The sequence below is a fragment of the Rhinolophus sinicus genome, linkage group LG10, assembly GCF_036562045.2.
Source record: "Rhinolophus sinicus isolate RSC01 linkage group LG10, ASM3656204v1, whole genome shotgun sequence".
Classification (NCBI taxonomy): domain Eukaryota; kingdom Metazoa; phylum Chordata; class Mammalia; order Chiroptera; family Rhinolophidae; genus Rhinolophus; species Rhinolophus sinicus.
In genome coordinates this window covers 45,195,635-45,220,870 of record NC_133759.1, presented here as the reverse complement: position 1 = coordinate 45,220,870, position 25,236 = coordinate 45,195,635, and the positions used below count along the sequence as shown (strand labels likewise).

Sequence of the window (25,236 nt, the reverse complement as noted above, 5' to 3'; positions counted from 1 at the left end):
TTTATTTTATTCCAAGGGGATCTAAAAATAGTGAGCTGGCAACATTTGAAATTGACTATAAAATATGACATAATGATACCTTGTTTTTTTATATTTGTATGAGTTCTACATCTATTCCCATAGATCAAGCTTAATCAGATACCATATTCGTAGCCACTAGTGTTAGGATCAGGCAAACCCAAGTTTGGCTAATAAAATTTATTTATGTTTTTTTGTTTTTCTTTGTTTTTTTAGCTCTCTTACTAACCATGAGTAGGACCTTTTAATCTGACATTTGAAAACATTTGTATTAATAATAGTAGTTTTTCTAAATTCTAGCTTCTTGAAATTTGACATTTGTAAAGTTAATGTATATCTTTTCTTTTGTATTACAAATTATTTCTTTATTTTATGACTTTGGCGTGGCTGCTGGTGACTTAACTGCTGCAAAAAGGATGATGTCGAGAAGGAAGTGATTATGGCTTATATTAGTTACACTTATTTTATTTATGTTACATTTGTTAGTTTTGACTTGGGTTTGAGGTTCCGTCAAATGCGTTTACTTGAGTCATCTGAGATTCTCAGGTCTCTGGTCAAAGTTTAACTTCAACCATTGGAAGGTTATGTTATTTGATGAAGTTTAATCTTCGAGCCATCTTTTTCAGTTAACTACCGTACATTTGGCTCAGATTTTGAATGTAGTTCTCATTCATGTTTTGATGGGAGTATCACACCCCACTATAAATTACATACTGTTGTAACATGGCACTGAAATTCCAATGAGCTATGAATTTTCTTTCCACCTCATCTCTTAAAATTATTTTTATCGCTAAAAAAAGTCCCAGACTTTCTCATATCTTTCTAAGTTATTTTTTAGTTCAACTATACTAAAAACTCAATTAACTAGGTATGGGAAGTATCAGCCAAATTTGTTCATTGGAATTTCTTCTGTAAATTAATTTGCTAAATATGTCCTTTGCAACTTGTAGATCCTGGAGCTATTTTTTAATACATATATTTTTCAGGACTCTCGGTTGCAAGTGATAAAAATTAAGCTTAAAGTGTTTCAGCATAGCAGAATTTATGGGCTTCCATACTGGCACAGTCTAGGGAATTCGTGCTTCAGGCATAGCTTTATCCAGTAGCTCAACCAGACTCATCAGTAATCTTTAGCTTCAACTCCGCACTCTGCTTTCCTTAGTGTTGACTTCCTTTTACTGACAAACTCCTTCCTTCTTGTCACCTTGAGCACCAGCATCCTTCATGCTGGAAACTGCAAGTCCAACAAAAACAAAGATTTTCAATCTGTGTAATCTCAGGAAAAGCCATGAAATTAAATTATGTGCCATTCCATAATGATCCTGTCCCTGACCCAATCTCTGTGGTTAAGAGGAGAATGTATCAGTGGTTGATGAAGTGTGGTCCCTAAAGGATCCCCAGCAAAATCACCTGAAATTTTGTTAGAAATGCATATTCTCAGGTCCAACCTCACACCCAATGAATCAGAAAATTAGAGAGTGGGGCTAGCATACTGGGTTGTAATAAGCCCACCGAGTCATTCTGATGTTACTCAGGCTTGAAAACCACTGCAATATACTAACTGGCCAAGCTTGGGTCACATGTGCAACCCATGGAGCATCAGTGTAAGATCTATCTGACAGAAACATATAGAAAAAAAATCTGAGGAACTGATATCAGGCAAATAAAGATTGGGTCTGTGCTGGCAGAAGAGAGATAGCCACTACAATGAGATCTCAGCCCAATAATAAAGTTCCTGTTTCTAGTGCCATTATTTCTCAGAACAATGTTGATTATGAGTTCCCTTCCAGAAAATCAATATTCTAATTAAGCAAATACCCTTTCATCCTTCTCTAAGATACAATGTTTTAGTTTAAATGTCATCTCCAAATAGAAACATGGCCGATCTTGAAAGGTTTCCACACCATATTATTTTCTTATTAAATGTTTCCTGATCTCTTAGGATATACTCTACTACAATTCAAGCCTTCAATAATGAATCTTATCACCCCAGTGTGATAAACAATAGGATAGGTTCACTTCGCTTCAAACGTTCTCAATGAAAATGCCTACAGAATTGTAGGGAAGGAGGTCAGCACTCCAATATCATCCACAATAATTTTAAAAATATTTTTAAAAAGCACCTAATAAGGAAGGTGAATGTAGCTTGTTATATTAAGATTTTTGTTTGTTTTTAATTTGGTTAGGGACGTTTACCCTTATGGAGAAGGCAGTAGAGAGTGTGTCAGTATTTATCTAATCATAAGAATCCTCTGGCACCTGTTCAAAATCAAGATCTAAAGGCTCTTTTTCAGGATATTCTTATTTGGGAGGTCTAGGTTGGGGACAATTAATTTGTATTTTCAAGAGATGCCTCAGGGAATTCTTAGAATCAGGCATGCTTGGAACATATTCTATAGTGTTGAAGAGCTAGGATGCTGCAGCGAAAATGGTAGGGAGTCAAATCTTGGTTGTAGCTCCTTCATCAAGTGTCAAACATTACTATTATTACTGTTTGTTATTCTTTTTCTTTTCTCTTGAATAATCTGCCTGTTGCACCTTCTTATTTCTTACACTGCAGATCGAAGATATGCAGTGGGGTAAAGGAGTCCGGGAGATCCCCCCCTCAGTGTGTACCCTGCCATGCAAACCTGGCCAAAGAAAGAAGACACAGAAGGGAACTCCTTGCTGTTGGACCTGTGAGCCTTGCGACGGCTACCAGTACCAGTTGAATGAGATAACATGCCATCACTGTCCTTATGATCAGCGACCCAATGAAAACCGGACTGGCTGCCAGGATATCCCCATTATCAAACTGGAGTGGCATTCCCCCTGGGCTGTCATCCCTGTCTTCCTAGCAATGTTGGGGATCATTGCCACCATCTTTGTCATGGCCACGTTCATCCGCTACAATGACACGCCCATAGTCCGGGCATCCGGGAGGGAACTCAGCTATGTTCTGTTGACAGGCATCTTTCTTTGTTACATTATCACTTTCCTGATGATAGCCAAGCCGGATGTGGCAGTGTGTTCTTTCCGGAGAGTTTTCTTGGGCTTGGGGATGTGTATCAGTTATGCAGCCCTCTTGACAAAAACCAATCGGATTTATCGCATATTTGAGCAGGGCAAGAAATCAGTGACAGCTCCCAGGCTCATAAGCCCAACATCACAGCTGGCAATCACTTCCAGTTTAATATCAGTTCAACTTCTAGGTGTTTTCATTTGGTTTGGTGTTGACCCACCCAACATCATCGTAGACTATGATGAACATAAGACAATGAACCCGGAGCAGGCCAGGGGAGTTCTCAAATGTGACATTACAGACCTCCAAATCATTTGCTCCTTGGGATATAGCATTCTTCTCATGGTCACATGTACTGTGTACGCCATCAAGACTCGGGGTGTCCCAGAGAATTTTAATGAAGCCAAGCCCATTGGATTCACTATGTACACAACATGTATAGTATGGCTTGCCTTCATTCCAATTTTTTTTGGCACCGCTCAGTCAGCGGAAAAGGTAAGTGAAAATGCACACTACACCATCCGTTTCAAACATGTGTTCATTTCTGTAAATATTAAAACCAAATTAATTGTATAGAGTGAGAGGTTTTACATATGCAGAATGGTATTCTTAAAAGTAGAGAAACCCTAAATTAATGGAATAAGCATCAATGCTACAAAAGTCAGAAACTTGCAGTGAACTTTGCTACATTCATTCCACTGGAAACACACAAGAGTTAGCCTTTTCAAGTTGATTTATAGAATTATTCAGTGTAGCAAGAGATTATCCAGTATGAGGGTATCTATCTAAATTAAACCTTCGGAATAATTCGTTCTCCACTCTATTTACACACATATTTCTTCAGGATAGGAAAAGAGGGCCACAGTTCCTGTGGTCATTAGTAACTCTCTCTCTTCTTAGTGACTGTCTGGGTTGTCACTGTGGATTGCATCTAGTACATGAGCTATACAACATATTAGAGTTACCCAATTGTGTATGTGTGTGTGTGTGTGTGTGTGTGTGTGTGTGTGTGTGTGTACATATACATACACATATATACACATACATATACAGTCATGTGCCTCTTAAATATGGGGATACATTCTGAGAAATGCATCGTTAGGTACATTAATCACATCAAGTGATTCAGAGTGATACCAGAGACTCAACTTTCCAGCAGTGGGGGAAACAGTATTAGAGCAAGTGTCATCAAGCTATGAAATTTCAAAGCTTTTCAGAATGAGTGGGCCCTAATCTATTGGTCCTGCATATGGTTAGTGCACATGATACACATATATAATTATAAATTTTATAAATATGCAAATTAGTCTGCCCTAGTGTGTTGTCATAATTAATGTATGTTTAGCTGTAGGTTTGACTGACATGCGTGCAAATACGGCAATGCTAAGGTGTTAATTCTAGTCATGATTTGTACACATCTGACTTCTATACCCAGCCCGTCTGGCTATAGTTTTGTGTGTATGCAAATTGGGAAATCTTAATAAGATGTGGCATCTTCATTTGATGAAGGCAAATGTTGGTACAACTGAAGCCAGAACTGAGACCGAGAGTCCTAACTGGAACACTCTATAGCAGAAAGAAAGCATAGTTATATTAATAGTTTGATTAGAAGTTAGGATGTTAGGGCTCTAGTCTGATTCCGTGTTAGTTTGGAAAAGTCTGTTAAACATTCAGGGACTTAATTCCCTAAATGAGAGAAACAAGGATTGAAGTAGGAATGTCTACAAATTCAGAAATCTATGGTTCTAGGAATTAGGTGAATCTGATTTGTCATTGTTACTTCTGTTTAATCATTTGAAGGATTAATGGCAGTTGACTGGTTTTCCAACTAAAAAGACATCTTTTACTTATATTGTTTGATTCAAAAGCTAAATGTTTAGACTGCATTTTTTTTTTTTTTAAAAAGTGAATATCTCATGAAACCACACAGAATTCTAAAGCCAAGGGCGGTGGTTCCAGATATTGGTTGTAACTATAAAGTGTCTTGAAGGAAGTTCTTCTAAAATATATGCTCAACAAGCATAGTATGTTTCTAACAGTATGTTTCAAATTCATAATGCATGTTTACTGTCTGTGAAACCAACTTGAATTCATTTTATTGCTTCTATCTATCACTGAGCCAAGGGAATAGTAAAATATGAGTTAGGGTAGTGAAATGCAGTACAGAGAAGAAGAAAAAAAAGTATCCAAACTTGTGCTGGTAAGTCGATAACCACTGAACTTTTTATGGAGCATGATGTGTGTCATCAAAGCTGATGGAGGTAATAATTATTTTGTTATTAAAACAAACATAATTTTCCATGAAACAGGTTTAAAAAAATTACATCCTTTTCTTAGACATTTATTCTTAAGGAATATACAAGGGAGGGATAATTGCAGTTGTTTGTAGATGGACCTTTTTATAATGCATATTTGACACTCTACCAGTTCATTTGTCTATCCATTTTTAGTCATGACTCTGAATCTTTTCATGTCAGGGGTATAATTTTTCATTAAAAAACCCAAAAATGATGCAAGGATTTAGGAACTGAATTCACTGGTTCTAGTTGTTCTAGAAGATGTTGTTCTGGTAGCACTGGACTACAGGAAAAAGTAAGCTGTCTTCAAGCAGTGTGGTTTTTGTACCAGAGAGCAGAAGGCACATACCCCTTTTTGTATACTCCAAAATAGCTAATTGGCACACAGGTACCGAATTGCCAAATGGGAGCAGTGAATTGTTATATGAAAGTGCACACACTCGAATGATGGGCATATGACTAGGGAAGCATGAGGGATCAATTACAAAATATTTTATGTATGTGAAACCTTGGAATTCGAATTGCGGAAGGCGGCACGTTGCCAAATGCATCAAAGAGATCACAGCAAAAGGCATTCTTGCCATGCTAGCAACATATAGACGTATAACCCTTCCATTTCAGTTTGGATTTGACAGTTTAAGTGTTTCAAATGGAAAGATTCCATTGCAACAGAAAAAAAAAAAAAAAAAAAAAGAGTGGGCAGTAAGTTCAGTAATGACTATTTACTGCTTCAGGGGATTTAATTCCTATTGATTATGCTTGGGATGTCTTCATGGAATCTCTCATCAGTTGAGTTCATTAGCACAGCACGAAGTATGAGGAAATGTCTGATTTCTTGTAAAACATCAACTCTTATGAAGTTTATTTTTGCTCTTACCATGTTTCCCTCAAACTAAAACCAGGTCTTATATTAAGGTTTGCTCCAAAGACGCAGTAGGGCTTATGTTCAGGGGATGTCATCCTGAAAAATCATGCTAGGGCGTATTTTCTGGTTAGGTCTTATTTTGGGGGAAACACAGTATTAAAGAGGATGCAGAAGATTACTGTTATCGTATTTTATCATTGCTAATCCTGTGACTTCTTGAGTCATGAGGATCTTGCAACATGATCAGAGAGGGAAGAGGTAAGCTTTAGCCATAAGAGAATGATTCCTGGTTTTAGGAATTATGTTTAGGTTACTACAATGATTCAAGGAAAAATAGCAAATGGTAGAGCAATAGCACAGGAGGAACTAGCTGGTCTAGTGAGGTGTAGGGATATTCCGTTGTTTTATACTAGCACTGTCTAGGACTAGATTGTTTTCCATGAAAAACAAAGGCTTGGACTATGGGTATATCTATGCAGAGAGTTATACATGCAACCTGGAAAACAAAGCATGTTTCAGGTAGGGAGAATACAGGCGACATTGCCAAAATCCGAGAAACTCTAGAGATGCGATGTTTATCCAGAGACTTTTCAGCCAAATGTTGTCTGAAGAACTTTCTAGGTAAGCCAATATATCATTGCTTACACGTGGACAGGGACACAAGCTTTGTACCACTTGGCTTTGCAAACTCAAAGTAGATCCTGGTGTACAAGGAATGTGATCACAAGGAATTCTCATCCTAAACAAATGGGAGGTCAAGAGATCAAAGAACCAGGAGATCAGAAAGACACTTTCCAGGGTCAAAGACAAAGTCTAGAATAAGAAGTTCTCACTGAAGTATCAGCTCCAAGGTTTGGGCCAGAAATTTTAAAAGCCAGGACCAAGGCACTGACCCGGGGGTCAGAGATAGCAAGAAGACAGACACACAGGACTGTTTCCCAGGGATATTTCTTGAGGGGTTGAGACTATAAGTTAAGACCTTTTGACCTTCCGCATGTAGTAGATAGTTCTTCAGAATCTGAACACAAAGCAAAAACCAGCCTAGGTACCAATATAGAGATCAGAAATATTTGTCGGGTAGGTAAACACTCCCTAATCCATGCCCATGGCAGACATCACTAATGAGTCATGGCAGCCTGCCCCTAAACCCAGGTGTTTAGGCAGCCACTACCAATAAGTGAGAACTAGAAGAAATTTAAAATCCACGTGCTATTTCTGATTTAGTATCAGGCTTCAACAAATGACCATTTGGTACTTCTTCCCACCCAACTATTTATTGTGTGAAAGCCAATAAATTAATTTCGTTAAGATTAATCTGCTTAAAAGTAGGGAATAGTCGAGAAAATGGGGTGTGCTTCAGTTAGTTTTTATTTTGTCTCTGATTACAAGTCTGTTTTTAAATTGCTAAGGAGCAGTCTTAGTTCTCTTCAGAAGCCATATATTAGGCTATGCTCTGTGCTATCTGAGTTGATTAAAATTTCCTCAAGGTCTTTCAGTAATTGGACTGACAGTTGTGAAACACCTACTGTGACCCTAGTACTCTCTGAAGGACTCTGATACAGAGGTAAAGAAGGCGCTGTCCGTATCTGTCAGGAACTCACAGCTAGTGGTCACCATGGGACTTCAAATGCACCAACTAGTGTGAGGCATTCTCTGATTGTCATACAGACAATGAAGGACTGGCACTGAGAAGGGAACCCCACTTAATCCTCACAGGAAATGGGACAAGTGGACTGAAGTCACCAGGCAGAGCAAGCAGTCCAGTAAGAAATTATATCACAAGGGAAAAAGTAGGGGAGTGGTGTTCTCAGCACATGGCACATAGAAGGAGGAGACGGATTGCACTTAAGCGACTTTGACTTACGCAAATATGCGAGTGTAATAATAAAATTTAATAAAACCTCATTCTATGGGCAAAGTTTCAATGTGAACCCCAATCTTCCATTCCCAAATTAAACTTTTGGTAAGAATCACATCTTTTCAAAATGGAGGACCAAGTTAATTTTAAATTCTAGAGTTTGTAAGCTGAAATACCTGCTGTTCTTTCTTAGGATGAAATATCCCCCAAGCCTATGTTGAACTCTGCTCAGTCTCCCCTCTGATACAAGTTCACATCCGTTCCCACCTCTGGTTTGGGGGACCTGGACTCTATAACAGTGGTAATGATGCAGTGAAGAGTAGTGGAGCCCTAGTTGCGATGATTTTAGACTTTGTCTTTTACGTTATGGAGATCCAGCAAAAGTTGATCAATGTGGGAGAAATATGACCAGTGGGCATTTTGAAATGGGAATTCGAGGGATGACACTTGAGGATGAGCAAGAGTGAGAAGCAGAGAGGCGAGAAACCTAGTTAAGTATCTATTGTAATGGATTGACAAAAGATGACACTCGTTTGAAGAAAGCCTGAGGGATTAGAAAAGGTAGAGCAGGTTTGAAAGCTGTTTGGAAGATTCTGATTATTGAAAGAATATGTGAATACACTGTGCCTTATCTTTCCTTTTGCGCCATGATGTTTTGTTACTGAAATAGAGATATACTTACAAATATATATGTATATTATTTTGCAAGTAACATTGCCCACTATTTAGTCTTTTTTCGAACAGCATCTAAATGAGGAAAGACAAAGGACTCCCATTATCCCATCCTCTAGAGACAATCATTGTCAACAGTCTGATACCTTGACTTCTAGATATATAAACACGCACATATTCGCACATATACACAAACATTTTAAAACAAAAATCTTTATTTTTCCTTCTGGAAGCCTCACTAAGAACCTTCACCTTGCATCTAAACACGGTAGAAAGAAATGTTCCAACATGTGGTTTATGCTGAGGCCATGTGCGCACCCATGCTGTGATGGGCATGGATACTGGTGGTTGAGATCTTGCTTTTGCTGTTTACGTTTTGTCTGTTCCTATTTATATCAGAAGCATATGAAACCATTTTCTTCCTGCTTCCTTCTGTGATCTCGGTGATAACTGAACTTCTCTGCAAACAGCCTTCTGAAACCAGCTGTTTGCATGTCAGGCATTAGCCAGTGGCTTGCGATGGTGCAGTCCTCCTTTCTCCTCTTACGAGGCATCAGCTAATTTCAGGTGCAGTCAACCTAGGATAATGGAGCCTTTACCATCTTATTCCCTTCCTTTAGCCAGAATAACTCGTTCAGCAGGTAAAAGCCAAGGGCCTGTGTAAAACTGAACTGAGCCAGAACTAATAAGGAAGCAGCTTGCTACATTGAAACAAAGGCTCTCGCCATTCAAGGTTTGAACAGACAGCTACACCAGAAAGAAATTTCTGCTAAAAGGAAAGGCTCAACAAGAGACCTTAAATCTGCCCTCCCTGGAGTGCTCCCTGGAACATGCTTTTCCCATTACATGTATTTCATTTTGAGACTTGAGCCACCAAGAGACCCAGCCACAAGGATACAGCCTCACCCTTATAATTAGTGCCAGGATAATCAAACAAATCTCTGCCCTTTGGCGTTTTTTCAGAGCACCATAGACCACCTGTCATTTTCAAAAGGAATATTTTTTCCCAGAGCACAAGAAATCATAACAGAATATAGTCTACTGATGAGCAAAGAGGGAACTGCTTTGGGGTGAGATGCCCATATTATTAGGTTGGTGCAAAAGTAATGGCAGTGTAAAAGATTAAAAATTATAAAACCGCCATTACTTTTGCACCAATCTAATACATATAGATCACAAAACTGGCCCAATTAGGATGTTTTTCTGGTCTCCATTTCTCTGGTCCCAGAAGCTGCCTGATGACAATACCCCCTCCCCCTTCATCCTATGATGCTCTGTCTGAACCTAAGCACTATCTATATATTTTGGATGTGTCATTGGACTTCTTTGGTCCTGGGTACTTTCATCTGCACAATTGGTATAATTATCCCTACTTTTAGGTTTGTTTAAAACCTTTTTGCTGCGACACTCGTCTATAGTCAAATGATATTTCCATGCTGCTGACTGTGGCATTTGACTTTATCCCGCGGACTCAGTGTTCCAGAAAGGAAGTTTAAGAAAGCAGATGTACATGTTTCTATATTTTTGTGTTTTTCAAGAATGAATAACAATAGGACATTTTTATACTTTAATCATTTATTTTAATAAAATGTAGCACCTTAACTGTATTTACTTAAAAATATAAATACTGTAATTATGTTTGACACATTTTGGAGAACAAACTTGAAATCAATTAACCAGTGAAAAGGTTAAGAGAAAATGACATCTTTAAATTGCTTAGTACAACATTTAAAAGACTGATGACATCAGGTTCTGATGAGGAACAACTGGAGCTCATATACACTGCTGGTGAAAATGTAAAAACTGGTGCAATCACTTTGGAAAACAGTTGGGCAGGTTCTTAGTGTTAAACACGCACCTATCATATTACTCTAGCCATTCCCCCCTGTGTCTCTCCCTAAGAGAAATGAAAGAATATGTCCATACCGATGCTTGTACATGAATTTTTTTTCCCAGTAGCTTTATTTTTAATAGTATAAAACTGGAAATAATCCAAATGCCCATGAATAGATGAATGGATAAACAAATTAAAGTCTATCCAAAAAACGGAATATTACTCTGTGATACAAAGCAATAGACTATTGATAGATCCAACAGCAAGGATAGATCTCTAAATAATTATGAGAGAAAGAATGCAGAGAAAAAGGAGTATTTACTGCATGAGTTCATTCATACAAAATTCTTTTTAAAAATTCAAATTAATCTATAGTGACAGAAAGCAGATTAGTTACTGGCTGGAGATGAAGGGGATGGGCTTAGAATTACAAAGGAGCACAAGGAAATTTGGAGGGTAGCATATGTGTTTACTCTCTTGATTATGGTGATGGTTTCACAGACACATACATACATTAAAGCTGATCAGATTGCAAACTTCAGATATGTGCAGTGTATTATATTAGGGTTTCTGAGTGGGAATTCCTGCCCGTTCTCAGGAATTTTTTTCACTTTCCCATTCCCGAATCCCGAGATATAAACTGTTTTCTGTTCTCTACGATGAATTGTTTCCACAAAGTGACAGTCGATACTACCAACCATCTGGGTTCAAGGAGCCGCTTTTCCCGATTTCCCAACCAACTTTTCTTGGGATTTGGGAAAGGGAAAGCGAAAAAAAAAAAAAAAAAAAAAAATCCTGAGAACGAGCGGGAATTCCCGCCTGGAAACCCTATATTATATATCAATTTGTTAAACAGAATTTAACTAAGTACATTTTAAACATTTATTGGCTTTATTCAATTGTACATGAATTGGGCCCATCTAACAAATAGAAAGAAACTCCAAAGAGCTGTATAAAATGAAAGTCTTTTATACGCAGAAGGGGTTGGGACAAGGAAGGTCCTAGGAAAGTGTGGATAATTTCAGGCGAGGTCACCTTCCTTTGAGGGATGACAGGGGTCTATCGGGAGGATTCCCTCACTAGTCCTGAGCAGGTTATTCTAGATTGACTAGTTATGATTCCATTCCTGGAAGAAGCTGAAACTGAAACTGCAGTTAGGTTAAGTATCAAATTTTGGTTTGGTTGTGTGATCTTAGTACAAGTTACTCTATTTGAGGCCTTTTAACAAATACATATGTCAATAAAACCATTTAAAAGTGCTTTGCACAGAAACCCTTCCTTTCTCTCCTCTTCCTCCTTTCTCTTGAAACTTGCTCATCAAGTGTGCTTATACTTATTGGCCTGTTTGCACTGAAACTAGAAATTGCATCTGTAATGAAACTAGAATCATATGAGTTAAAGTATAAAGTGATTCAGATACTTTCTGGCACATGGGAAATGCTCAGTAAAGAACTGCATCCTACCACAAGAGAGTCCCTTTAGCAAAACAGTTCTGTCTGCTCAAGGCGGAAAGGTCAGCAGAAGGTAAAATAGTTATGTATTTGGGGAAACCATAAGTAGAGGCTCTAGTATGCATTAGGGGGTTAATAAGAGCTAACTCTGGAGAGGTGGGTAGAGGTGAAAACTCGGAGGACCTTGTATACTGTCTTCGTAGTTTAAGCAATTGGGGAGGATGCCTCAATGAGTTTTAGGGCAGGGTGTGACACTGTTGGATTTATGTTTTAGAAAGATTATTCATTACTTATGAGTAATGGCTTGCATGATAGTTGTGATATTGTGATTTATAATATGAAATATATATTTGGTCTTTGTCTCTTTTCTGTCACAGAGCTCCTATAACACTTGGAATTTCTTAAGTAAGGAGAGTAATGAAGGTGTCTTTTGTTATGTTCATGAGATGACTTTTGGACCACACCTATGAATGGGGGCTGGTTGCAGGAGAACTAACCATGTGATTAGAGAGTTGGAAATTTTAATCCTACCCCCATGGTCTCCAGGGAGAAGAGAGGGCCTGGAAGTTGAATCCATTGCCAATGGCCAGTGATTTAATCAGTTGTGCCTATGTAATGAAGCATCCATAAAAACCCGAAGGGATGGTGTTTGGAGCGCGTCTGGGTTGGTGAACCTGTGGAGATTTGGGGAGAGTGGTGGGCTCTGAGAGCACAGAAGCTCTACACCCTTTCCCCGTAACTGTGCGCTACACATCTCTTACATCCTGCTGTTCCTGCCTTACACCCTTTTATTATTAAAAATAAAAGTTAATCTAGGAAGTAAAATGTTTCTCTGAGTTCTGTGAGTTGCTCTAGCTAATTAATGAACCTAAGGAAGGAGTTGTTGGAACCTCCAATCCAAAGTTGGTAGCTGACAACCTGGACTTATAACTGGCATCTGAACTTGGGCTTGTTAGTCTTGTGGGCCTGAGCCCTTAACCTATGGAGTCTGATACTGTCTCTGGGCAAATAGTACCAGAATAGAGTTGAATTGTAGGATACCATTACTTGGTGGTTTGGGGCAAAGTAATTCCAAACAGATTGTAATTGAGCGCACAACTTTTTATAGTTATTTTGACATGTGAGATTCTATTCTGGGAAGAATAGAGGTTATCAGTGATGATTTAAATGGACTTCCTATGCTCAGAATTTTAGATTTATACCCTGTTTCCCTAAAAATTAGACCTAGCCAGACAATCAGCTCTAATGTGTCTTTTGGAGCAAAAAGTAGTGTAAGACCTGACCTTATATTATAGAAAACCCGGTCTTATATTATAGTAAAATAAGACCAGGTCTTATATTAATTTTTGCTCCAAAAGACGCATTAGAGCTCATTGTCCAGCTAGGTCTTATTATCAAGGGAACACGGTAATAGTATACGCCCTGAAGGATGAGAAAGAGTGAGCACAGTCCCTTGGAGAAAAAATCAGGTCAGAGCTGGTAGCCAGCTGCACCCCCATTCTCTGCCTGTTCAGTAAAGGGGCAGGCAAACCTCCCATACCAAAGAATACTGGATGGGACCTGGGAATTTAGATGCTGATCCATAGGACTGTAGGTAGGAGGAGACTTTGGAACACTGCCTTCAATCTATACCCTCCCTCTCCAACTAAAGAGAGTGGTCTATGGGTGAGACTGCAGAACAGTAGTAGTGATATATATTATGTGTATTAGAGATGGTTTTGAAGAGTATCTATATACTAGAAATACTGTTTGTGTACAGTCTCTTGTTTTGGATTTTGCCAGTGTGTTACCGCTGCTCTGGTTTCTTCCAAGGGTAATGGGTGTCTGGCTTTTGAACTGTAAGTAGTTCCTAATGAATACAGCTGTTCTTGGCTGATTGTTACTTGGGACTTGAGAATGCAGGGGTATAACCACCCAGCTTGCCGACCTGTGCCTTTGGTAGCTCTCTACCCCAGCTCAGCATCACATTTGACTCTCCCGGTCTGTCTGGATTTGGCCATAAAGTCATTGAGAAGTCAGTGCATCAGGGAGTGAGTAGCCTAAATAAATGGCAGTCCAATTACAGACTTCAAGAGGGGCTCGTGTGGAATGTCTCTGGTTGAACATACTCGTTCAAGTCTCAGGTGCATGAGGGTATTAGAAAAGAGACACAAATAGTCAACCGAGAAAATGAAGGGCAAGGTAGAGAGTGCACTGTGGCAAGAAATGTAAAGGACAAGTTAATGCCACTAACTTAGCAATTCCTTGAAGTTCTCAAAGGTCTGTAGATGCCTGAAGGAGGAACCTCAGGCACAGTGGGTCGTCAGTAACTATTGGTTGGTAGGCAATCGAATGACCAAAACAGAAAGTCCCACTTTCTTTCCTGTATGGCGGACTCGCTAATCCTCACTTTGAACTTTGATGTGACTCATTTTTCTGATATATCACTTGCAAGAAGCTAATATTGTTTCCGAAGAGGCTTGACTTACACATAAGGAGTCAGTTGTTCACACCTGGGTAATTCTGGCTAACAGGTCCAAAGCCCCAGAACAGTTTGTAATGATTGGGTTTTAGCGTCCAAGAGCGGATATTTAGGCTGGCTAAATCTGCCTTCCAATTCTATCAATTCCATTGCATTTGTCCGGTAACCTCCCCAGTGCCATGTCGAAGAGATGAATCAGGAATCTCATGGCAAAATTGCAGTGTCGATGAGACCTGGGCTGCTGCCTGGTGCTGCCTCCAGGAGATCGGAGCGCTTAGTTTTCACTCAGCAATCAGATTATTCCCTCTTTGTTTAACGTTACAGATCTTGAGGTGTAGAAGTTCCTTGTGTATTTTTTTTAAAAAGATGTTTAACTGAGAGGCAAGGAACCACAGAGATGTTTCTAATATGTGTAGCAAAATGTAATTTAGTTCTTAATCCTTTTTTCCCTGAATCCTCCTGGATGGGAGGACAGAGACAAAGATAAGTATTTTGTAAGACCTTGAAACTTTCATATTAGTTTCTAAATTGGAATATTACCTGGTTATAGTGCAGTGGGGAATGGGCCCAGAATCTTCAGATTTTCTAATGTTGAAAATCTGGCACCAAAAGCTAATAAATAACCAACAGAGGCACACTACTGACAAAGGAATTGAGCTGAAAACTCTAGGAATGACTGTGCCGGAGAAGAGACATCACCATCTGATTCCAGGGTTAGAGCTATGTGGATAATTCATAAGCAAGCTCATTACATTTTAGATTCTAAAGTGCTTTGCAAATGGAAGGACCTTTCATTTCATTTTGTCGTAGAATTCCAGTTTTCTGCTACAGCTGTTGGGAAAAGAAAACTCAAGGAAATGATTCCTTAATGGTGATGCTGGCAACCAGATTGCCTGATACCGAAGCACTGGTTTCTGGAGCAGCTCCTCAGGTGCTTAAAATGGAAAATGGTCTCTCTAACATGTCTTGTGTTATCCCATTCAGCTGTATCTTTCAATTGATTACTTGGCTTATAACCAACAGTCAGTTTTTTCATCCATTGCCTTCTGTCACAAAGGTCTTAAAAAAAAACAGTTAGGTGATGTACTGAAATAGTAAATATAAAAGGTTTTGTTCCCCATAATGACACTATCATTTTTCCCCTCCATTGTCTACCACCCCTGAGCTAGATATTTTAGGAGAGAGAGTTTTAAAATAGTTTCTTTTTCTTTTAGAATGGCCCCTGTTATTTAACAACTGACTTTGAAGTGCCTGTCACAGGCGAGGCCCTGAGATCCCAATACCTGAAGTTCATATCACTCCCATTAAAATAAAATAAAATAAAATAAAATAAAATATTCCAGTGGTTTCCCATTGATGATGGCATTATTATTATTATTATTATTACTGCAATTTGCCATCAACAGAATGATAATAGTGTTTTATTTTTTACTTAAAACCTATGAGACTTAGATCAAGGATCATAAACTGTGGCCCATGGGCCAAATCCAACCAGCTGCTTGTTTTTATAAATAAAGTTTTATTGGAACATAGCCACATTCATTCATTAACATACTGCCAATGGCTGCTTTCAGGCTACAAGGGCAGACTTGAGTACCTGTTGCAAGAGATTGTGTGGCCTGCAAAGCCAAAAATATTTATAATCTTGATCTTTTCCAAAAAAAGTTTGCTATCCATGCCTTAGATCAGGGGTGTCCAAACTTTTTTCAATGTTTTTCACCAAGGGCCATATGTGGTAAAATACACAAACAGCCAGGCCACTCACTCAAGGTGAAGTACGTATTGCCTCTCCTGGTTTATTTAAGTAAACTAAATATATTTTTGGAATTTGCTGCGGGCCAATAAAAAATGGATCGCGGGCCGCAGTTGGCCCGCGGGCCGCAGTTTGGTCACCCCTGACTTAGATGATCTAGTGCCTTCAGATCTTTCTGACTCCCATTTTCTTAGGCTTCTCATTCTCAATGACTTCCCTTCGGTCTTGCTGATATCATTTCTTACCCTGACCATACTGAGACCATTTCCTTCCCAGGACCTTTGTACAGGATGTGACCTCTGTCTAGGATGCTGTCACCAAGAATTTCTCATACTGCCTCTTTTCATTATTCACATCTCAGCTTACAGACTCAGATCAGCAGGATCTTTCACCTCTACTCCATCCAAGTTAAAGTTATCTCCAACCCCGTCACATTCTGTTTCTTCCTATTATTTTCCATCCGTAACTGATGTCAGCTGTTTTGTTCATGTGCTATTTTTTTTGCTGGCATCTCTTCTCCTCGTAAATACAAGTACCTTGAATGCAAGCACTTGGTTTGTCTGGTTCTTCTCTGGATCCTTAGGGCCCCAAACAATGACTCACTTTAGTAAGTACTTTATAAATCTCTATAGAATGAATGAATTAATTAATTAATCTGTTTTGGAGTAAGATACAGACCCTTCCCTCAAGAAACAGTTTAGGAATACAAAGAGCCATATAATCTAATATCTGTGAAAAATATTACAATATAAAACCCTAAGAAAGTAGGTTTACAGCAAGGAATGAGAGAGATCAGCCTTGCTGGAGGATATGTCTAGGAAGAACTACACAGATGAGACAGATCTTCAAGGGTGATCAGGCATTGTTAGACAGAAAAGGCTGTAAACTGAAGGAATTGATTGTGAAACTGATTTCTTGAAATTGATTACCAATGAATTTGTAAAAATGTCCAATCTCACACATTTTCAGAAAAAATGCACGTGACGGTGAGTACGTGGAAAAACAGATATTCTTATGAACTGCAAAGAGATGTCTAAACCGATCAAATCCTTTTTTAATTTTTGAGTCTGGATTCTTTTTTAATTTTCATTTTTCCCATTTTTATTGAGAAATAATTGACATATAACATTGTGTTAGTTTAAGGCACACACATAATGATTTGATAAATGCATGTATTGCAAAATGATTACCACAATAAGTTTAGTTAACCTTTATCATCTCAAATAGTTACAAATGCTTTCTTGTGTTGAGCACTTTAAAGATCTAGTGTCTTAGCAATTTTCAAATATGCAATGAAGTATTGTTAACTATAGTCACCATGCTGTACATTATATCCCTAGAAATTATTTATTTTATAACTAGAAGTTTGTAGCTTTTGACCACCTTCACCCAATCCCCAATCCCCACCTCTGGCAAACACCAATCTGTTGTCTGTTTCTATGAGTGTTTTTTTTTTTAATTTATATATGTATGCATGTATGTATTTATTTATTCATTCATTTATTAAGATTCCACATTTAGATGAGATCACACAGTATTTGTCTGACTTATCTAATTTAGTGTAATGCCCTTAAGGCCCATCCATGTTGTTGCAAATGACAGGATTACTTTTTTAAAATAACTGAACAGTATTTCATTATATATATGTATACCACATTTTTTAATCCATTTTTTTTTCATTGATGGACACTTAGGTTGTTTCCAAGTGCTGCAGTGAACGTGGAGGTACAGATACCTCTTTCAGATAGTGATTTTATTTCCTTTGGATATATTTCCATACGTGGAATTACTGGATTATATGTTAGTTCTGTGTCTAACTTTTCTAAGGCACTGCCACACTGTTTTCCATAGCAGCTTTACCAATTTTCATTACACCAACAATACACAAGTGTTCCCTTTCCCACATATCGTTGCTCGCCAGCACTTGTTATCTCTTGTCTTTTTGATAATAGCCATGCTGACAGGTATAAGGTATATATAATAGCCATAAGACAGGTATATCTTACTTTGGTTTGGATTTGCATTTCCCTGATGGTTAGTGATGTTGAACACCTTTTCATGTTCCTCTTGTTCATTTGTTATGTATTTGGGGAAAAAAATGTCTATTCAGTTCCTGTGCCCATTTTTAAATCAGATTGTTTTTTTGTAATGAGTTGTATATATGTGTGTGTGTGTGTATGTATATACATATGATATTAATCCCTCATAAGAGACAAGGGGGTTTTGGGGGTTTTTTTCTTCCCATTACATAAGTTGCCTTTTCCGTTTGTTAATGGTTTTATTTGCTGTGCAGAAGCTTTTAGTTTGATGTAGCCCACATGTTTATTTTTGTTTAGGTCACCTTTGCATTTGGTGTCAAATACAAAAAAATCATCCTCAGTACCAGTGTCAAGGAGCTTATCCTCTGTTTTCTTCTAGAAGCTTATGGTTTCAGGTCTGATGTTCAAGTGTTTATTCCAATTAGAGTTTACTTTTGTGTGTAGTGTAAGCATTTCACACTTTTTGATGCAATTGTAAATGGGATTGTTTTATTAATTGTGTCTTGTTTGTTTATTATTGCTACGTAGAAACAACAGATTTCTGTGTATCGATTCTGTACCCTGCAACGTTACTGAAGTCATTTATTCTAATAGTTTTTGTTTTGTTTTATTTTGCTTTGCTTTGTTTTAGTGTGTGTGTGTGTGTGTGTGTGTGTGTGTGTGTGGAGTCTTTAGGGTTTTCTCTATATTATCTGCAAATTATGAGAGTTTTACTTCTTTCTTTGTCATTTGGATGGCTTTTATTTTTTTGTCTAGTCTGATTGCTGTGGCTAGGACTCCCGATACTGTGTTGACGAGAAGTAGTGATAATGTTCATTCTTGTCCTGCTCATGATATTCCAGGAAAGGTTTTTAGCTTTTATCATCGAGTATATGATATTAGCTGTGGGTTTGTCATCTAAGGCCTTTATTATGTTGAGCTATGTTCCTTCTATACCCACTTGATTGGCTTGAGAAGTACAAGCTAGAGTTTAGACGATGGAGGTAGGAAATGGAATCTTGGATTGGGCTAGGGAATGTGCATGTAGGCATTTAGAATCTATTATGAGCAAGATGGGGAACAATGGGAGGCCTCGGAGCCTGTTTTATGTTTTAGAAACTCCACTCGGAGTGCCTGTAAGGAGAGAACTGTAGAAGACCAAAAAGAGGGTCAGAGAGACCAGATGGGAGTTTTATAAGCACCGCCACATTTGATAGAGCTTTTCAAACTTTATCCTTGATACAGTTCAGGCAGTGAAAAAACTGAAGTAAAAGTGATTTATTCACAATGTAAGCATCACACTTCCCTACTTTTGGGGAACTCGTTTTATCAGATCAATTAGGTAAGCAAGGCCCTACAACTTCCATGAAGTAGGCAAATCCTATAGGAAATGTCCCTGGGCTACTGGCTCTAATTATTTCCTCCTTTCTTCTGAAAAGATGTGGCTATCTCAGGCTCTACCCACTGGCCCAGTGCCTATCTGAGATAGTTCCCAGAAAGCAAATGGGCCTTCTAGGTTTTCCTTCTCCCTAATTCATTCAGGACACATGACAGAGTACCTTGATGTGCCACATGTCATGAATCGGGACCACAACGTAGGGCCCTGGGGTTGTATCCCACACAGTGCCAGGGTCTGCTATTCACATGGGCCGTGATGAGAACGACACTCCATTGAGTTGTACGGGCATCGCCTCACAACTGTACCCTGTAGGCTGCCACTTTGCCAGGCACTGGGAATAGACAAGTTATCGTCTATTCAGTTAACTGAAAGCCTAGGTTATAGTGATTAACCTTGTCTTGGCTTTTGAATGACTTCATTTATTTATGAACATCTTTTATGTAAAAACAGAAGTGGCTAGACTAACTACATGGTGTTTCCAAACCAAAGAAGAAGAAAAAAAAACCTTCTAAGCCTGTCTCCTGGACAGTCCTCTGGCAGCATGCATTCTGGAAACCTATCAGAAGCATTTTAGATCAAAGCAGGTAGCGGAGGTTAGCTGTAGCCAGGGCTGATTTGCAATTCCAGACGCATCCCTGAGTACCATTTGGGCCTCTGCTGAAACATCTGTAGGCTTTCCTCTGTACTCAGAGCCCGCACACTACAAGCAAGATGAGATATATGGTCCAGCAGATGGTGACTTCCTGACTTATCATAGGGTTAAAAGTGTCAACTCAACATCATTGTGGGAGGGGGTGAAGTTGCCTTCTATTTTCTGACCTTTCTCTCCTTCTCCCTCTCCCCGTGTGTGTGTGTGTGTGTGTGTGTGTGTGTGTGTGTGTGTGTGTGTGTTTCTGATGTGGTCCACCTTATGTACTCTGGTGCATTCTATTGCAAAGAAATGATCTGTTTAGTCAATGGTTGATTGATTCATTCACTCATTCAGTAATTTAATATGTATTTAGGAATATCATCTTTGTGTGTGGCCACTGTCTAGGCCTTGGGGATGGTGGACAAAATTGATAAGGTTAGGGTTTTTATAAAAATTACATTCTAATGAGAGAAAGCAACCAACAGAAAATTTCAGATTAGTCATGTATGTTCTGAAGAACTAAAACAGGTGAATTGAAATAGACAGTGTTCTGGAAAGAGCAGTGCTACTTCAGATTTGGTAAGAATGGAAGGCTTCAGTGAGGAGGTGGCATTTAAATACAATCTGTGATGAGAAGGATCCAGAGAGATAGCGTAATTTGTTAAACTAGGGAAGAGGAGGAGGAGGAGGCAAACAAGCTTCACAAAAACATCCAGGTAGAGAGAGAGAACACCAGGAGAGAATCATCTCCCAGAGACCAAGGGAGAAAAGGTTGGGAGGAAGAGGGAAAGGTCAGTAGCTGCTGAGAAGTTTAGTAAGATGGAAATTGAGATTTGACCATAAGATTGGGCAATTAGGGCCACCATTAAGGACCGTGAAGAGAAGAATGGGAGGAGAGAAAATTACCTCAGTGAGCATAGTAAAGGTTTTCAAAGGGTTTTACTGTATCCATTCTATAAAAAACCCAAGTGTGGCTGTAATGACCCAAGTGGTAGTGGGGCGGGGAGAGTTTTATGCTCAAGGGAGGGTATCTTTAAATGTTTGTATGGTAAAGATGATCTTACAGAGAGAGGAAACTTTAACAGGTAGTAGAGTGAGGGATCATTATTAGTGATCCATGCTTCTTCTTCTTTGATTTTTTAAAAAAAATTTTAATAGTTGTAGGACATACAAAAGCAGGCTATATATACAGAGCAGATTTTGCCCATGGGCCTCTTCTGCTGATCCCTGCAGTCCATTGGACAACTGTTAAGTTACATCCTTGACTGGAGTTGGATATGCTTTTTTTTATTACATCAATTCCTGGAAACTTTGTGTATATGGAGGGTATTATGTCTCCATCCATTAAGTGGAATACATAGTAAGGCTTCTGATCCAAGATCTCTTTGTCCTTGGGGTAGCTCAATTTTTGTGTCTGTTTCCAAGAGGATGAAATTTTAAAGTATGTTATTGCTGGAACCACGGATGAACTTAAGACATTAGAATTGCAGGCTTTAAGTGATAGATCCTATAGTGCTGGCAGATACCAGGAATGGAGGAAAGCTGGCAGGAGAGGAAACAACATGGTCCCCAGTTGATCAGGATATATCACTGATGAGGAAAAGCAGAAGTTCTGTGATGAACACACGCTTTATAATATCTGAGACAGCGAGGCTCTCCCTTCCTTCTCCACTTCCTATTCCCCTGAACAGCAAGAGAGTGAGGGAGACAGCTTCAATCCCAGGAAGGCCAGAGGACAAATTCCCCTTGACAGGTGTTTGAGTCTTATTAAGCAGTGACATTTGCATGCAAATCAGAACCTTCTCTGGATCTCAGGATTCTGTTCTTCAGTCATGATATCTAACATATCGCAGACAAGGAACACAGAGCTGGGGAGCTTAATGAGCAGAAGCAGTGACCACACAATGCCTGGGACGTGTCGATGTAAAGACTTGTATTAGTCAGTACAGGCTAGAGTATGACACAGTGAAAGACAAATCCCCGTAGCCCAGTGCGTGGTGACAAAGTGCATAGTTTGATGAAGGGTGGGCGGCCTTTCTCAATCCTCTAGTTGTGCTCCCTGGAACACATTGCTGCCAGGGCTACAGTATCAGGAGACAAGTGAGAGTGTGTGGGAGGTGTAGAGGAGTCCATGGGTATTTGGTGAGTGCTAGCTCTGCCACAGCATACGCTGTCACCAACAACCTGTCCTTTGATTACACAGGCACATTCAGCTTATATACCTCACCCACTGGTATAACATTCTCCTCAGGAAAATGAGAATGCCCCACCTCCTACGATAAAGGAAAGAAACTCTATTTAACACCATTTTATCAGTTATCATGAAAGGGGTCCCTTGTTTATGAGCTTTGATTACAAGGGTCTTGATGTTGTCCTTCATATGACATTAAATCTACTTGGACATTTTAATCCTCAGACCAATTGTAAAGTTAATTTAAAAAGTGGTGGCCTTTGCTCGAGCTTCTGAAAAATCCTATCGGCAATTCTGCATTTGATGAGGCACACTTCAAAGTCGGCTAGATACAGATACTTCTTGGCAGGGCAGAAGTGTTTCTCCATGATGAAAAAAAAAATAAAAAATAAGCATTTGTGTCAGTAGTGAAATAATCAATAATTGACTTTAGTTGATTAAAAATGGAGCAGTGGTGACTTGAAGCATGAATTTGTCTTTCCAGAATGACTACAAGCTTGGACATAATGAAGATATCTAGAGTTAATGAGAGCTAAGGACAGGGATGTAGGGACTTAATTTTTTTCCCTTAAAGCTTCATATATGCCTCTTAGTAGAGAATCCCCACTCAGGATGTGCGAACTGCAAGGAACTGTAGGTATAATCTAGCCCAGCCCTTTTAGTCTACAGTGAGAACAGAGACACAGATCTGAAGTGACCTGCCTAGAGGCCCATCATCAGTGGCAGCATGGATGTCATTTAACGGGATGCATGAAAATTACGTTTCCCACAATGCACTGAGAGCACCTCAATACCTTTACACATGGGCTTTTCATTATTTTTAGACATCCCTCTTGAATTTCTTTATTATAAAATTTGTGTTTGTCACAAAATTAGAAGCTTGGAATTTTAAATATTCTTTTGTTCTTTTTTTATTTTTAAACAAGAAACTAAAATACATTTACTTTATAGTAATTTTCAGAGCATCACTTGATACATTATGAACATCTGCTTAAACTTTAGTTCCTGTATCTTGGGTGAGTGATCAGAAACCTTGTTCCTCAAAAAATTAGTATTCAGTTTTTGCATTCACAACTGGTGTGTGAGTTTTAGTAGTGAGAGCCTGTCTCTACTCTTATATCCAAAGGTTGATAAAGGGACATCTAAGCTTGCTTTAGCAGCAAAAGAAAGATGCAGGCTCACGGACTAGCACGGCTTTGCATAAAGAAGCAGTCTTTATGTGACTGAAAGTGTTTTATGGGCCTGGCTCATTACGGAGAGGGGATTGTCAGAGGATAGATGAGAGTAACTGATACAGGACTGTGGTCTCCCAAGTTCAGGTGGCTTAGTGGCAATCTGACCTCATGTAGCCCTAGGGAAAGTTGTCTCTTACCTGCTGTTGTTTCAGGAGCACAGGAGTGGGTGCTGGCAGACCCTAACCTGCATGGTTGGAAGGTTTCTAGTGAGTAGAAAAGGATTGTTGAGACTCTGTGAAAGTTCCTGTCTTTTCTAAGTGATAGCATAGTATATTCCATTAACTGTCCTATCACCTTACCAACAATTCAAGGAAACAGGTCATTTAGCATCATTCATGAAAAGTATCTGGGAGACTGGAATTTGTACTGAAGCTACTGAACTGCCCAGAAATGCTGCCATTATAGTGATACAATTACTGTCTCCAGTAAAGGAATCCATTTTCATAACTAAATTGTTCAAAAGGCACACAATGGCACCATGATTTTTATGCTTCTTATTATTTTTTGTTTTTTTTTTTCTAGTGAATACTTAAAAATCAATTTATTTTTGTTGTGGTGTGTACCAAAGATATAGTGTTTGTTAGGATGAAAAAGCAATTTTAATTTAGTGGGAAATGGATTTTCTTTATCACAGATTAATGTAGAATAGATGAGAGACACACCAAATAAAATTCTCTCTCTCGATCCCAGGGGTTGAGGTGGGGAGATGGGGCTGGCAGTAGGACAAGTTTAGATTTTGATAATTCTGTTTGAATTTCTCCTTAGAGTGCTTAGCTGTCAATAAAAGTTCTTGGTAAGCAACACAAATGACCTAGTTATGCCTGTCCTGTTGAACTGAGTGTTCCAAAGCAACAGCGTATGGTGATTACAGTTTAAGGGCCAAGACTCAGGTCTAGCTCTGCCACTGTCTACCTGTGTGGCCTCTAGCAATCATTCCTTCTCTCTGTGCATCAGTTTCCCCATCTGTAAAATGGATTTAACATCGTCATAAGCCCGTGATTCGTAAGTTAACTGGGGAAATGTCTTATATCATCCCATATCATCCCAATCAAGGTTGTTGATTATAGTCTACTGTAGATTATAGTGTTACTTGGAAAATTCTTATTTAAATGATTTGATGACTAGACCCATTTATTTCAAAAGCTACCTCTGCAATTTACTTTCTATAGCTATCTCATTGCCTTATCATATGCTGTTTCAGCCAATTCATGAGCTATTTCCTTAGTACAGTTATGTTGGGGTGTGTGAGTGTGTGTGTGTGTGTGTGTGTGTGTGTGTGTGTCTTACAATTTGCCCATATCATCCCCAATCAAAGGAAATACATTCTTCCCTTCAGTTTCATTGAGATAAATTAGAATTAATGTCATTCCTGGACCAATAGTGACTGCGAGGGTAATACCCCCCGTGTGTGTGTGTTTGTGTATGTGTGTGTGTGTGTGTGTGTACACACTCATATATACATACACATACATACACACACAATGTCACAATTTTTAAAAGCATTTTGATAACTGTATTTTAACATCTGGCTTTCTTTAAAAGGCTATGTGTC

General features: G+C 38.8%; 1 protein-coding gene across 9 annotated transcripts in view; it reads left to right on the top strand.

Moving 5' to 3' along the window:
* Positions 1-25,236, top strand: part of GRM7 (glutamate metabotropic receptor 7) — an 820,785-nt gene that overhangs the window by 649,469 nt on the left and 146,080 nt on the right. For all 9 annotated transcript variants that reach the window (XR_012489707.1, XR_012489705.1, XR_012489706.1 and 6 more), the window contains exon 8: positions 2,579-3,514. Coding sequence is in view for 5 of the 9 variants with exons in the window: in XM_074313055.1 (XP_074169156.1) it covers positions 2,579-3,514 (936 nt within the window). In the remaining 4 variants the exon portion in view is untranslated. The remainder of the gene's footprint in view (positions 1-2,578; positions 3,515-25,236) is intronic.